Source organism: Orbicella franksi, chromosome 3, assembly GCF_964199315.1.
Source record: "Orbicella franksi chromosome 3, jaOrbFran1.1, whole genome shotgun sequence".
Classification (NCBI taxonomy): domain Eukaryota; kingdom Metazoa; phylum Cnidaria; class Anthozoa; order Scleractinia; family Merulinidae; genus Orbicella; species Orbicella franksi.
Window position 1 is genome coordinate 2,343,354 of NC_138147.1, and position 13,683 is coordinate 2,357,036.

The 13,683-nt window shown below is 37.1% G+C and overlaps 2 protein-coding genes across 5 annotated transcripts in view; one reads left to right on the forward strand and one right to left on the reverse strand.

Moving 5' to 3' along the window:
* LOC145480632 (uncharacterized) lies at positions 1–6,691 on the reverse strand. Of its 4 annotated transcripts, none has more exons than XM_081458911.1 (6): positions 6,588–6,691; positions 4,961–6,051; positions 2,605–2,654; positions 1,988–2,106; positions 874–980; positions 1–374 (listed from the first exon to the last, which is right to left on the reverse strand). In XM_081458911.1, the coding sequence occupies exon 2, from the start codon at positions 6,028–6,030 to the stop codon at positions 5,713–5,715; it is 318 nt and encodes a 105-aa protein (XP_081315037.1). In that variant the 5' UTR covers positions 6,031–6,051; positions 6,588–6,691; the 3' UTR covers positions 1–374; positions 874–980; positions 1,988–2,106; positions 2,605–2,654; positions 4,961–5,712. The 4 variants fall into 4 exon arrangements, with proteins under 4 accessions (XP_081315037.1, XP_081315036.1, XP_081315035.1 ...); XM_081458910.1 differs by having other exon boundaries at positions 2–374; positions 1,988–2,109; XM_081458909.1 differs by having other exon boundaries at positions 3–374; positions 2,605–6,051.
* LOC145480627 (uncharacterized) overlaps positions 6,654–13,683 on the forward strand; it is a 27,892-nt gene continuing 20,862 nt past the window's right edge. The window contains exons 1-8 of the mRNA XM_081458902.1: positions 6,654–6,758; positions 7,540–7,607; positions 8,345–8,406; positions 8,751–8,820; positions 9,814–9,904; positions 10,518–10,625; positions 12,573–12,629; positions 13,041–13,111. Coding sequence (XP_081315028.1) covers positions 6,725–6,758; positions 7,540–7,607; positions 8,345–8,406; positions 8,751–8,820; positions 9,814–9,904; positions 10,518–10,625; positions 12,573–12,629; positions 13,041–13,111 — 561 coding nt within the window. The 5' untranslated portion in view covers positions 6,654–6,724. The remainder of the gene's footprint in view (positions 6,759–7,539; positions 7,608–8,344; positions 8,407–8,750; positions 8,821–9,813; positions 9,905–10,517; positions 10,626–12,572; positions 12,630–13,040; positions 13,112–13,683) is intronic.

The window sequence follows — 13,683 nt, forward strand, 5'->3', positions numbered from 1 at the left end:
TATTATTCTTCATTACCTTGATAACGGTGTGATGAAGATACCGAAATGTCAGTTTTTATCCTTAGTTTTGCTGATTTATGCACAACTAAATCTTATATTTAACAAAATAAACACGAACAGTGAAAAGTTTCAGAAATATAAATTTTCTTTATTACTGGTCAAATTACAACAGTTGCAAACAAGAGTTGTTCTTAAGTCAAGCAGTACTTGATCATTCTGCAATTACATTGTTGCATCCCAGTAGCCAGTGCAGAGCGAACTCCTACGACGTGACGGATATACATTGTAGCACACTGGTAGATATCTCCTTTCTCAGGAATACTTCCTTTTCATTGAGGGTTTCTCCTCGCATGTGAGCACTTGGAATGGAAGAACTGTGGAATAATATTTGTAAAATCAGAAATCATGGATGTCAAATTAGTTTAGAAAGGAAGTTGAGTAATGTGTGGGTTTGTTTGATGATTATGTTGCCAGAATTGTGCACATACCATCAGAAAATAAGCAGAAAAAACTTCACGAGGACCCTTTGATATGGGCTCAAGATTTGAATTTTTCATCACTTGATACATGCAACATAACAAGTACATGTACAGCCCTAGGGATCTATCTACTTTAGTAGACAGTTTTATCTGTTTTGTTTTGCTTTTTTTGGAGGGAGCCAGTTTCATTGCTGATCCTGCTGTGTGTCATGAAGTTTTAGCACAGGTTTAGAGGTCGGTCTTGCAAGATTGGAGACAGGCAAAGAAGATGGGGAGAGGTCTACCTCTAGTGACTTAAGTTTGCTTGGGTTAACAGCTCAGTTTACCCACTAGAAATATTTTAAAAAAGTATTAAATATTTGTACCTTTTTCACAATAGCTATTGGAATTGTACCTTTGTCTACAATCTTCTTGGTTTATCCTGGTCAGGCAGGGTCTTCAATTTTCATTACCACAAAAGTCTCATCCTTTTCCACTGCTTTATGAGCACCTGCTAAAATACTGAGAGCAAAGTGAATAACAACAGTTAAGCTAAGGTTTTAGTAACTATACAGTATAGAACATGAGATCCCAGCTGACTGAGTTACTATATACAGTACCTACAATCTTTCAAGTCAAATACAATAGATTTTAGTTCTGGGATGCTATTGGCGCAACAAATAAATGATTTCTCAATACTTTTACGTCATGTGTTATTGCCAAAATAATGTCACAACAACAGACATAATTATATAAAAAGAGAGGAATACTAGAGCCCCAGCCAAACGATCGCAACATTTCAACACATTGTTGTCCCAGCATTTGTAAGCCCTGGCCAAATGGTCGCAAAATTTCAACGCAACATATCGCGACATTGTTGGGCACAACATGTTGCACGTGTTTGGCCACCCTTTTGTGACATGTTGGGTATTGAAAATTGAACTTGTGCACAAGCCCAAATGCAACTTTGTTGAATGAACCTGGCCAAATGCCTACAAGATCAAGCGACATCCACAAAAGTTGCAACATGCTGTGCCCAACAATGTCACGATATGCTGCATTGAAAATGTTGCAACTGTCTGGCCAGGGCTTAAAGGTTATGTTCAAAATAACTAAAGAAACCAGAACATATAACCAATAGAACTGTGCATGTATCATCAGATAATAAGCGGAAAAGACTTCATAAGCACCCTTCAATGAGGGCTCAAGGATTTGTTATTTTTCATCACTTGATACATGCATTTATGAGAACAGTTCTGAAAGTCTACAGAATGTGTTCTCTGCTGTACTTCACTAACTAGTCCTCCAATGAGTTTTATTTCAACATTACCAGCCATCACAAGCTCACACACAAACAATAAAATGTCATCAAAACAGTTAAGTTTTATCAGAGTAACTTATTGTCAGTGAATGTCATTTTCAGAACAAGGCTCGTCTATACATCTAGTTGTACGTGTGTGGGGTCCCTTCCTCTTCGTTTTTACTCATAGTTCTCCACTAGATGAAACAACTTAAGTGGAGACTTGTACCTTTTCCACAGTAGCTCCTGGCAACTTAACAACCTTATCTTGCTAGGTTATCCTGGTCAGCCAGGATCACGGACTTCTTCTGTAACAAAACGTCTCTTCTGTCATTGCTTCACGGGCACCTACTGGACAGGGTTCAGATTATTTTTCAATATATCACCCAATGTTTCCAAATTAAAGGTATTGGTCAGGGTTTTCATTGATGTTTTCAACTGCACTGGATTTTTGTTGGAGGTCGCTGATTTTACTGACATTTGCTAAAAAAAGAATGAAAAGAATAGCCCAGTGGAGTAGCCAGCCCAGATCGTGAAGTAGATGATGATTTTCATTGACACCCGGCTACATTTGACAACCCTGGTAAGTGAACAGTTTTTCTCACTGGCCTTCATACTGTTGTGGTCACCAAAGGTATTCTGAGTGGTGCATGAACTTTTAATCATCAGACCTGAGAAAATGTTGGCTTTGCTCTACAACTACAACTTTTTCTTGTTATTAATAAGTAATGGTCCTGCCGAATGGGAGGCCTATTGAAAAAGTCATTATTAAGTGTAAACTGTTAAATGTATGGATCTTATTCCAAGGTAAAAAATTGTGAAAAAGTAAGACAGGAGTCTACTCACCAGAGAAAGAGTCCGAGAATGCCTTCTTCATAGGAATAGTCATTTGCTTCCTGATCCAATTCATCCATTTCAAAACATAACAAGGGGGAAAAAAAAAGAAACTCTGCTTGTGTGAAGAGGTTTAGCTATAGCAATTTGACCCGTTAAAAGTGCTAAAGCATATCTGGCACCATCAGGAAAAAATTAGAGTGTTTGACATAATTTTCATGGGTTTTCAATGTAGCGATTCAAAATCATCATTTGGTACCAAAATTATTTTGTGTTAACATTCCTGTTGCAACAGTTTTTGTTATAGTGGGACTGGATATTTATAATTTCTACAATAATATTATACCCCTCCTGATATGAAGAGAAAACCTTGTTTACAAAAAAGTGAGAAATTGTGATTTAAGAGTATAAGAAAAACCCAGGGGGGGTTCTCCGGATTTCAAGTAACCGGAATGATCGAACGGGGACAAAAATCAAAACCCCAAAAAGTCCCTGGACCAAAATTTAACCCCCAAAAAATCCCATGCCGAATTTCCAAGCAATAAAGATTTCCAGAAAGCATTAAATGATATAACAAGAAAAACAGAAACATTAGTAATGAAATGTTTGTGTTTGTTTATTCATCACACCATCTGGAGTAAGAACCTTTTCTGCATCCAGTGGTCTTTGTAACAACACTTGAGACATCCAGGAACATCTTCTGTTACAACAATAACAATAACAACAACAATAACAATAACAAACAATAACAATAACAATGACAACAACAACAATAACGAACACTAACAATGACAATGACAATAACGATAACATACTTTACTTTAACACTACTTTATTTGCAGAACTACACGGCCAGGATATACGGAAACTATCAAGAATCTTCAGATTGTTTTGAATACCCCCAAAAATTCCTACTTAAATCAAGCTACTGAAAAAAATACTTGCCAAAAATTAATTTTTCTACCCAAAAAATCCCGAAATCAAAAACTTCAAACCCAAAAAAATCCTTTGATCATCCTTGTCACTTGAAATCTGGAGTAATTTTTTGTACTCCCCCTGGGAAGAAAAGACACTTATAGGGGTCTTGGGCAAGCAATAATGAGTTCAAGGATAAGATATCCTATAGAAACCACTACAGAGGTAAAATTGCAGTTAGAAATTAGTATTTTGGACTAGTTCTTGCAAAGCTTCTAATGTCAACAAAAACATGAAGTTGTGTGTTTTTCATTGACAAGAAGCTGATATATGAACACAACAATATTGTTTTCAAATCTCATATACTTAAGAATTAAGACACTTTGTATTTAAATTTATTTTATAAACACCTGTGAAATACCAGGATTTTTCATTTTACTAAAAATCATATCTTAATCGCACGCAGTGAAGATACTATTTTTATCTTTCACTGTGAAGATATCATTCCTTTTTGATAACATTTTTCTTTTGTCCCTTTAACTACACTTAAATTTGTTGATGTATGATCGAAACATCTTCGGATCTTCTTCGGTCGTCTTTGGCAATCATCGGATAATGTTCAGAAATGTGGTTGGAAATCTTCGGAAAATCGTTAAAAATGTTGTCATTAGTATGTTTTTGTAATAAACAGAATATTACATTCCTGCTTGTGGATACAAATTTTATCTTCTCATGTTCAACTCAATATCTCACTCGTTTGCTGCGCTCACTCGTGAGATATTGAGTTGAACGCTCAAAGATAAAATTCGTATCCGTGCACGGGCATGTAATATCCTGTATTTCTAATGACAGTTTTACCACCAATCTAGTGGTTTTGATAGTAGCAGGACTAGTTGATAGTCCTGCTAAGCCCTCGTAAAGCTTGTAGAGCCAAAACGGAGTAAAGTGAGGCTCCTTTCTTCCTGCTGCCTCATGGGTCCAATGGAGAAAAGCCTTGGGGCGTAAGATCCAAAGCAAAACTGAGATACCTTCCCCTCGGTCTCCTGTTGTCCCGAAAGCACGTGTGTTTGACGGAATTTCCCGTTCATTCGCGCTGCTTCATTTGTATGAAAAGGAAATAATCTTGTGACCAGTGAAGGGAACTACCACACCTTTAACTTCCATCATGTTGAGATTATTTACGAGAGAATGTATCGTCTTTAGCCACAAAATAAGCTCTAAACTGGTACTGAAGAAAAAATCTGTCACTCGGCCTGTCGACCACTTGCTTCAGTCGCGGACTTTCCGATTACGGGATGCGTCGGTAGACTACTGATATTACTAGAAATTTTATTCAAATACTAGATCATCCAGAAACTCACCTCACAATAGTTTACTATCCTATAAATCGCTGACTGATTTCCCAAAAACTGCAGGAGGATGAATAAAATAAAGAGCCAAGTAGCAAGCTTACCTCTCCGTCCTGTCGCCTGCAAACGCGCGAGTTGTTCTGGGTAAATAAGAGAGGTAGTCTGGAACGAGTTTGGAATACTTGAACCCAGACTTTTTCGGCCGCTGTTGGTTATCCTACTCAAATCACAAAAGAATTTATTTGAACCAAGTTTGGTCATGTACTACCGGTAATATTTGAACCATGTTTGGTCATGTTAATAAATATTAATACTACTCAGATAAATGGTACTGTGTTTTAATATTCCCACTACATGGAAGGCTCTGTAGCATACCAGGGACTCTGTAATTCGGACTATGCTGACTGGCAAACACTATGATTTGGTTGATGATTCACATCAGAAAGCTAAAATCCTAAGATACTTTCAATAAATTATGTTGATTTAATGTTATGTCAGCCTCGAACACTTAGTTTTAGACTCGGGCAACTCTGTATGATACATGAAAAAATGTGTAATTTCTAATATATAATTTCTTTAATTTAATTAGCCTAAATGATTTGAGATTTTGTTTTTATTGACAATTTTTTGCTTAATTTTTATCTCCTCACACAAGCCCACAAGCTTTCAGCTTTTGGGTTTACCTAATGCCAAAAATTGTTTACCAGACAATAACAATACCTGATGATCAAACCCTTAACAACTCAGTAACGTCCTGTTTCTTTTTTCATTGACATACATGTGCAAACTCATCATGTTGCTGGTAAAACTCTGTGGATCTATCAAAGCTCGACAATTGGTATTTTCTCAATCCTCATCATGACTTAGTGGCATCAAAGAAAACCACTGACTCTTTCCCCACCACTGAAGCATTGTGCACAACACCAGCTGGTACAACAACCATGTCTCCAGGCTGTAAAATGACTTCTTTGCCCAGCATGGCAAACCTAAACTGGCCAGAGATTATAGAGTCCTTCTTGGAGACACTGTGAGTATGGTCTGGAAAGTCTGTGCCAGGAGGGAAGGTATATCTGGTAAAAGAGTAGCCTTGTGACTTCAACTTGTTCCTCATGCTTGTTTCATTGAGTGGCCCATCTTTTTCACTGTTCCAATGTTCAACTTTTAGCTCTGACATTTTGAGACAAATATATCTAAACTGCAAACGAGAGAACGATATTACCTCGTCTACTTTATACCTAGAAAAACCTTGTCGTTTCTTTGCTCTGACTGTCCCTTATGTTTATCCTGACCTGACTTTCATATTTACTTATTAATATTTTAATATTTACTTATTAACTTTTTAATATTTACTTATTAACTTTTTAATATACACTTATTCATTTTTACATTCATAATTTCTTTTTTTGTGTGTGTCCCCAGTTAGCAGCAATGCTAAATACCCCAGACACGTTAATAAAGGTTTTGTTGTTGTTGTTGTTGTTGTTGTTGTTAACAAAAATGTTCGATCAGGAAAATTACATGATCGAAACGGTCCTAAGTCACGCAATCAGATAGGAAGGAAATTAAGCGTCTGCATTTCCTCGCTAGTTTCGCATGAAAGTTAATGTACAGTCAGATAGAAAAGAAAAATCGACACAAAAGTTCGACAAAAAAGCTACTAAATTCCTGAATCTAGATTTCTCCCACCGACATAATTTTTTCTGCAACATTTCTCAGATTTCTCTTGCCCACCTGACTTTCACGTTCTCTGCTGTTGTCTCTGTTGCGAAGCGTGTGACAAAACACGGTCAGCTGTTTTGAAAGCCTGGTTCCCAAGCACAGGTGCTTTACGAAATGTTGTTTTCATGTAGCGATAGACAAACAAAGTAATGGAAAGCTCTTACGGTTCTAGTTCATGTGAAAGTAAGTGTATGCTCAGTGTTTATTTAAACCTGAAGTGTTTGATATTATAATTTGCAAAGCGCAGGCGATGGAATGCGTTTGTATGGGCACCTTAGTTAAATATAAAGTTGACATCACTGTCCCATGAATGATGGAAGGTGTAAGCTTATATCTCACTATCTTTCCTAAGATAGCTAAATTTCCAACGCTGCGACGTTAGCTAAGTAATTGCTAATTTTCTAAATAAACAAATATTGATACAACAATTCGAAAACAGCTACAGAAAAGCTAAAGCTAAAGTAGCTAGTGCTACTATCATATAATGCAAACCGCTAATATAACGATAGATGACCTCACAAAATTCACTGAGTAAGCTTAACTTAGTATATAAAATTATTAATTTAGGAGAGTTCATTTTTTACTTGAATTTTTATACTCAATCATACTAGCTGCTGAGTTCTAACATTTCTTGCTACCTATGGATACCAGCTCCAGTCTTTTTGTGCCCTTATACATATATATGTGTGTACTGCATTTTGTGGAACAATGAAACTTAGGCCAGGAGGCTTGACATGTTAAGAGATGAGAATATTGCTAATTATGTTAAGACTGATGTCTTCAGGGTTAAACAAGTACTGGTACTTCTGCAAGATGGAATGCCCTGAAAAGGCACTTTCAATTATTTGGCGAGAGTTATAGTTTGCCATATTTAAGTTTTCTTAATGAGAGGGAGTGGAAGGTCACACTATTTTGCAGCCAATATAAAGAGCATTTAATCCAAGTTTGATGTTGCTTTTTGTAGGTAACAATGAACCTGGGGCAAGAAAGTGTATTGACTGTAAAAAATCATACAAATCCTGTGATTGCAAGGTAACTTCTGGTAGTAATTAATTTTATTAATTTAATACCTTGGTTACAACAAGCCATCATGTTGCACCATGATTGATTAGCATCCAATCTCTCTCTATGCATTCAGTTGAACTGCATCTCTTTCAATGTCTATTTTATTTCTTTCTTGTCAATCTGCAGCTTTTGTACCTAGGGCTAGGGGCATTGTTTGTATTCTTGGATCATGTGTACTAAAGGCATCAGTGGTTGAGTGTCAGTCAATACCCCTGATTGATACCCTCAATTGACATCTTGTTGGACTTCCTGATCAATACATGGTTGACACTCAATCGACGCATGATCAACAATCGGCTGATAGATAATCAGCCGAGTGTCGACCGACTCATATGTATTGATCGAAAATTAGTTGACTTTCGACCAAGATGTTGATGGAGTGTAGAACCGAGATGGAGTTTCAGTCAAGTATTGATCAAGTGTCAATCGAGGGTAAATTTAGGGTAATGATCGAGGGTGTTGATTGACACTTTACAACACCCCGTTTGGCCTTTTATCACGAACCTTCAGTTTGTAAACAGTGCAGCTTGCCCCTACACCTAAATTTGTCAATCTATTCTCTTGAGATAAAAGAAAATATGCAACTCTTAATTTTCCCAACCAATTTCTTGAAGGGCTCCAACTTGTCTGGCTATCTTTTTTACAGTTTTCAGTAATGTACTGTACACTAAGTCTGTTTTGAAAGAGAATTACCTTTTTCACAGAACTGCTCAAAGTGTGGGACACTCTTTCACAAGTTTTGGGGAACTAACTTGGTCAAAGGGCGGTAAGAAACTTTTATTAATTATGATCATTATTTTTTAAACTTATTTTAATTTGTTTAAAACAAAATTGAAGAAACCCTAGGCTAGTAAATTTCGGCTTACTACATGTACTTGTTGTAGTTAATATCAAAAACCATTTAGTGCGAGCCCTCCAGTCTTCACAGTGGATATATTATTAAACATAACGTTTACTGTTATAGATTAAACTCTTGCTCATCATTTACATCAGACAAAAGAAAATATTACATACAACAAAAATGGAACTGCGAATAAAATATACTCTTGAGAAGTGTTTCTCTCTGATTTAAACGTAACACATCTTAATTCAACTTCCCTTTTTTCAAAGGTCCCATTGTCGGACATGTTCTGCAGCAGTGTGTGTTACTTGTCATGTGGTAGTTAATAATGCTATCAAGGTAATTTGTTTTATTTTATCATTAACCCTTATTAAATGTGTGGCACTAAATTTTTGCGGGTTCTGTCTAATTAATGCAATTTTTGCATTTTTTTTTTTCGCAATCCACAGAAAAAATTTCTGCAAAAAAATAGTTCCCACAAAGATTTTCTCTGCTAGAATTCACTCCACTAGCAAATGCATTCAAACATCATAAGTAGAATCTTGTTGCTGTCATTTATTTAAAACATCTCTTTCATCTGACCAACTGGTGCTAGAAACAAAACTATGAAAGGAGAAACAAAACATTCATGTTTACAGGAAAGGATCATCTGAAAGTACTTCTGACCGTTGAGAAGAGAACAATGTTATTGGAACAGAATGGCACTGATTACTGGATTACTGGATTACTGTTTTTTTACATCTTGTCACGTTGTTTCACTTGTCAATTGCATGCAGTTTAATGAAAAAATGCATAAAGGTTGCAATTTGGATTAAATGTGACTTCTCAAAAATCACAAAAATTAGTACCCAGCAAGATACACCAATCTTTGAGAATCACAAAAATTAGTTCCCGCAAAATACAATAAAATTGTCGATTCACAAAAATAAACTCACGCAAAAATTTAGTGGCACAAGATAGATAACCATATGAATGTGAGTGCAATTAAGGTAAAATGATTGATATTTGAAACCTATCTCAGAATTGCATGAGTCTCAGGTGGGTATAATTTGAAAGAATTTTCATATATCACAGGTAGTGTAACTCCTTAATTGCTCAGGCTTTCATACAATTATTCAATATATTATTATATAATACTATTATGACTGAGAAAATTGCAAATTCAAAATAACATGTGTTAAAATGCATTGTGCACAGTGCAAACTAAAAATTAACATTGAGATTGACCTGCTCTCAGCCAATCAAAATGAAGTAATTTGCTTGGTACAAATAGTAAAAGTAAATAAATGTGAGATTGTTGAAGGTTTATGATCTGTAAGTTGTTTGTTACAGGTGTGTACAAGATGTCTTCTTAAACAAAAAGAGGATGAGCTGAGGACACAGAAAGCTCTCTCAGCTATTGAAGAGGCCAGAACTGGAAGAGGTAAATGTGGTACTACATTTTAAATTTCAGTGAAATGACTGACAATCATATTATTTATTAATTAGTTATTAAATTATTAGTTGTCAGTAGGAAATATTCCCCAGAATATTATTTTTAATGAATAGTTCTTATTTTCTATGAAACAACGCAAGCACTAAACAAACCAAATTTATCGAGGATGGGATGCTAGTCTTTTACATGCTATGCCTCTAGTGGTGTTTTTTTTCCAGGTTGCCCTATTGTTTTTTGTTGGTAATGCTCTTGAAGAGGGGGTGGCACTATCATACATGCAATGATTTTAAACTAAATTGTCTTGCCAAGAACACTTGTCTTTGGCCAGGGAATAGAATCGACTCCAGCTGACCTCATGATCCAAATGCAAGTCACTTATCTTTATTTTTGACTTTTGGGCTCCTAAATCTGCCCCAATGTAACTAGGGCATACTCTGTTATCATGTACCTCCATTATAATTATATATGTAATGGCTAACCAGTGCAATGATGAGGCAAAAAGAATATCCGAATGCAGGTTATAGAATAACTTATTGATATATTTCATAATTTGTAATATTGTGCATTTTGTGGGACAGCAGTTTTGTTGTTTTTGTGCTAGGTGATTCCATGTCTTCTGTGAGATCAGATACATTTGTAGTGGTACCTTCAGTCAGTCGTCTAACCCCGGAGCAAAAGAAAGAGTCCTTGTTTGAAGCTGCCAAGATAGGTAAGAAAATATTAAATTTATCTTAAATCAGTTTTTTTTAGTCTTAAGTTATTATCATACTTTGTCAAAAATATCTGTTAAAATATCAGCCAGGTGAAGTCATCATCATCATTTATCTGTTCTCCAAGTGGAGAATTGGGCCGTAAGCTCTCTGCCTCCAGGCTGTTCTGTCCTCCGCAGCCGATGCTGCTGCTGCCCACGTTCTTAAACCTTCCTTTTCCAGCTCCCTTTCTACAGTCCTTCTCCAAGTCTTGCGCGGTCGACCCCATTTCCGTTTGCCTTCAGGTACCCATGTGAGAGCAATTCGTGGATGTGAGTAGTGATCCATTCTGAGGACGTGACCCAGCCACGTCTATCTCCTCCTTGCCACTTGCTTGCTTATTGTCTCCATTCCTGCTCTTGCTCTAATCTCCTCGTTTGTTATCCGCATTGGCCAGTAGATCTTTAATATCCAACGAAGGCTCTTGTGTAAGAACGCATCCAGTTTTTTCTCATCTGTTTTGGTCATTCGCCAGCATTCACAACCATACAGCAACACCGAGATGACATTAGCTTTGAAGATTTTGGTCTTAGTCTTGTAGGTAAATTGACTGTTCTTCCAGATCTTATCTAACTTACTATATGCAGCCCTTGCTTTCCCTAGCCTTGCTTTGATGTCTTCTTCTGTGCCACCTGACTTGCTGATGTGTGCACCCAAGTACACAAAACTCTCTACATCTTCAATATCGTGTTCGTCAACCTGAACATTCTCATTGCTGGTCGTGTTCAGTCTAAGGAGTTTTGTCTTTTTGGAGTTGATCTTCAAACCAGTTTTCTTGCTGTTAGTGCTGAGATTCAGGTGAAGTCAGGTCCCAGAAAATTACTGATTACATGTATGTGCATGCCACTGCTTATTACTCAAATTGGTGCGTTGCAAAGTGGTCAAGCCCTGTGGTATTGACTTTCTGGGTGGAAGAGGCTGAGAGGAGGAGCTCACAATAAACAAATGAGAATGTGGACTAATGCCTTCTTCTCCCCTTCTGGTGGGGGGGGGGGGGGGTGTACTCCCCAAAGTTTTTGGTGGATGGACTACCTCTGTGGCCCAAACCTTGATACTGTACATGGCTCTAATAAAACTGTTGGAGCGATCTGTGCTCATACACTGTACATGTAGTTCTTTAAAAAACGTTTAAAACAGATCTAAAAAAGTAAAATTGTCTCTAAATTTTCGACCGCCTTCTGCGATCTTCTTCAGAGAATGATGATATCGCGCGATTCACAGAATTTTAATAAGCTGGGACGTTATTGTTCGTTGCCCCCTAGGGAGGCAACCAGTGACGCATAAACCCTTGGGAACGGTGCTCTTTCATTTACAAAGTTTTTGTCTAAGAAAGAGTGCAAGGATTCCAGAAACAGTCTTTTGTTCTTGCCGCTCACACCTGTTTGAAGAATGTTGGTGTAAATAGGGTGTATATCGTGGCCGGTTTCCACATGCTGTTTAATTGCAGAATTGACATTTCCATTGGTTCCAGGCTTGTGTTCGGTCCCCTGAGATTTCCAATTTCTTCTGCTTTCCCTGACATATGTGAAAGAGCATGTCCTACAGGTCACTTTGTACACAATGCCTTCTAATTGCTCTTTTGTCAGCCGATCTTTGGGCTATTGTCTGGTCACAGCTAACCAGAAACAGCTTGCATTTGCATAAACATATAAGAGACCAAAATGGTCAAAATCTATACCCTTTTTTTCAGACCAAAATTGCTCAAAAACATTACCCTTTAGGGCTGAATGTACCTATATAACCCATATGAGGGAGTACGCTACCCAAGTTCTTCTCCCAACCTAGTCCTCTACATCCTCTACACTACAAACATTTCGTATGCGAGACAATCTTTAGATCCAGACACTTGTACAGTATATATTTCTGAAACACATGTTGCATAATTATATCTTACCCTTGTTTTGTAGGGGATCACTACTCAATGGTTACTCTTCTGAATGACAATGTTGATGTGAATATTAGGGGTATGATTAATAACATAATTTAGATATCATTTTTTTTATTAATATCTCTGTTAACAAAAGATCATGACAGAGGCCATGATCATAATGCATCCAAGGAGACATTACAGCTTTGCAGTATAAGACGGCCAGTACTGCCAGACACTATAGAAACAAGCATTAGCCAATTGTGTTCCACAAATTTTAGCCGTGCGTGTATGTTATATTAAACAGGACAATGATTAACATGATTAACATTACACTATAGAAACAAGCATTAGCCAATTGTGTTCCACAAATTTTAGCTGTGCATGTATGTTATATTAAACAGGACAATGATTAACATGCAGTTGGAAATATATGGTACATCATTCAGTTCCTTTTCACTGCAATGTACTAAGTATGTTGTTACTACCTGTTTTATTATTTCTGCAGATACAGACAAGAACACTCCTTTATTTTTTGCGGCAGAAGGTGGACATCTTCCATGTGTGGCTCTTTTAATGGTAATGATTTGAATGTTAACATGATACAAAAATAAATTATTGCACTCATAGCTTGAAGATATTGGGACACTTACAACAATGTAGAGCCATTCAATATATTGCATTGGACAATAGATCTATACAATCTGTATCCATTCATGTTTTCCATTTCTTTGATTGTTTCTTGGGCAATAAATCACAGTCAAGATAGGCCAATCACTAACTATGGGTAATTCAATCTCTTTGGGAACAAGTAAGGCCCAGCAATTTTTACAAACTAAACTAGCATAAAAGCGTACAATAATTAACAATCAATCTAGCAGAAGGTTTAGCTGTTTTGTCTGATGTATAGTTGTCAAGAGTGTGGGAGGCGCGGTGGCCTCATGGTTAGTGCGCTCGTCTCCGGATCGAGCGGTCCGGGTTCGAGCCCTGGCCGTGGACATTGTATTGTGTTCTTGGGCAAGACACTTTACTCTCACAGTGCCTCTCTCCACCCAGGTGTATAAATGGGTACTGAACTTAATGCTGGGGGTAACCCTGCGATGGACTAGCATCCCATCCAGGGGGGAGTAGAAATACTCCTAGTCGCTTCA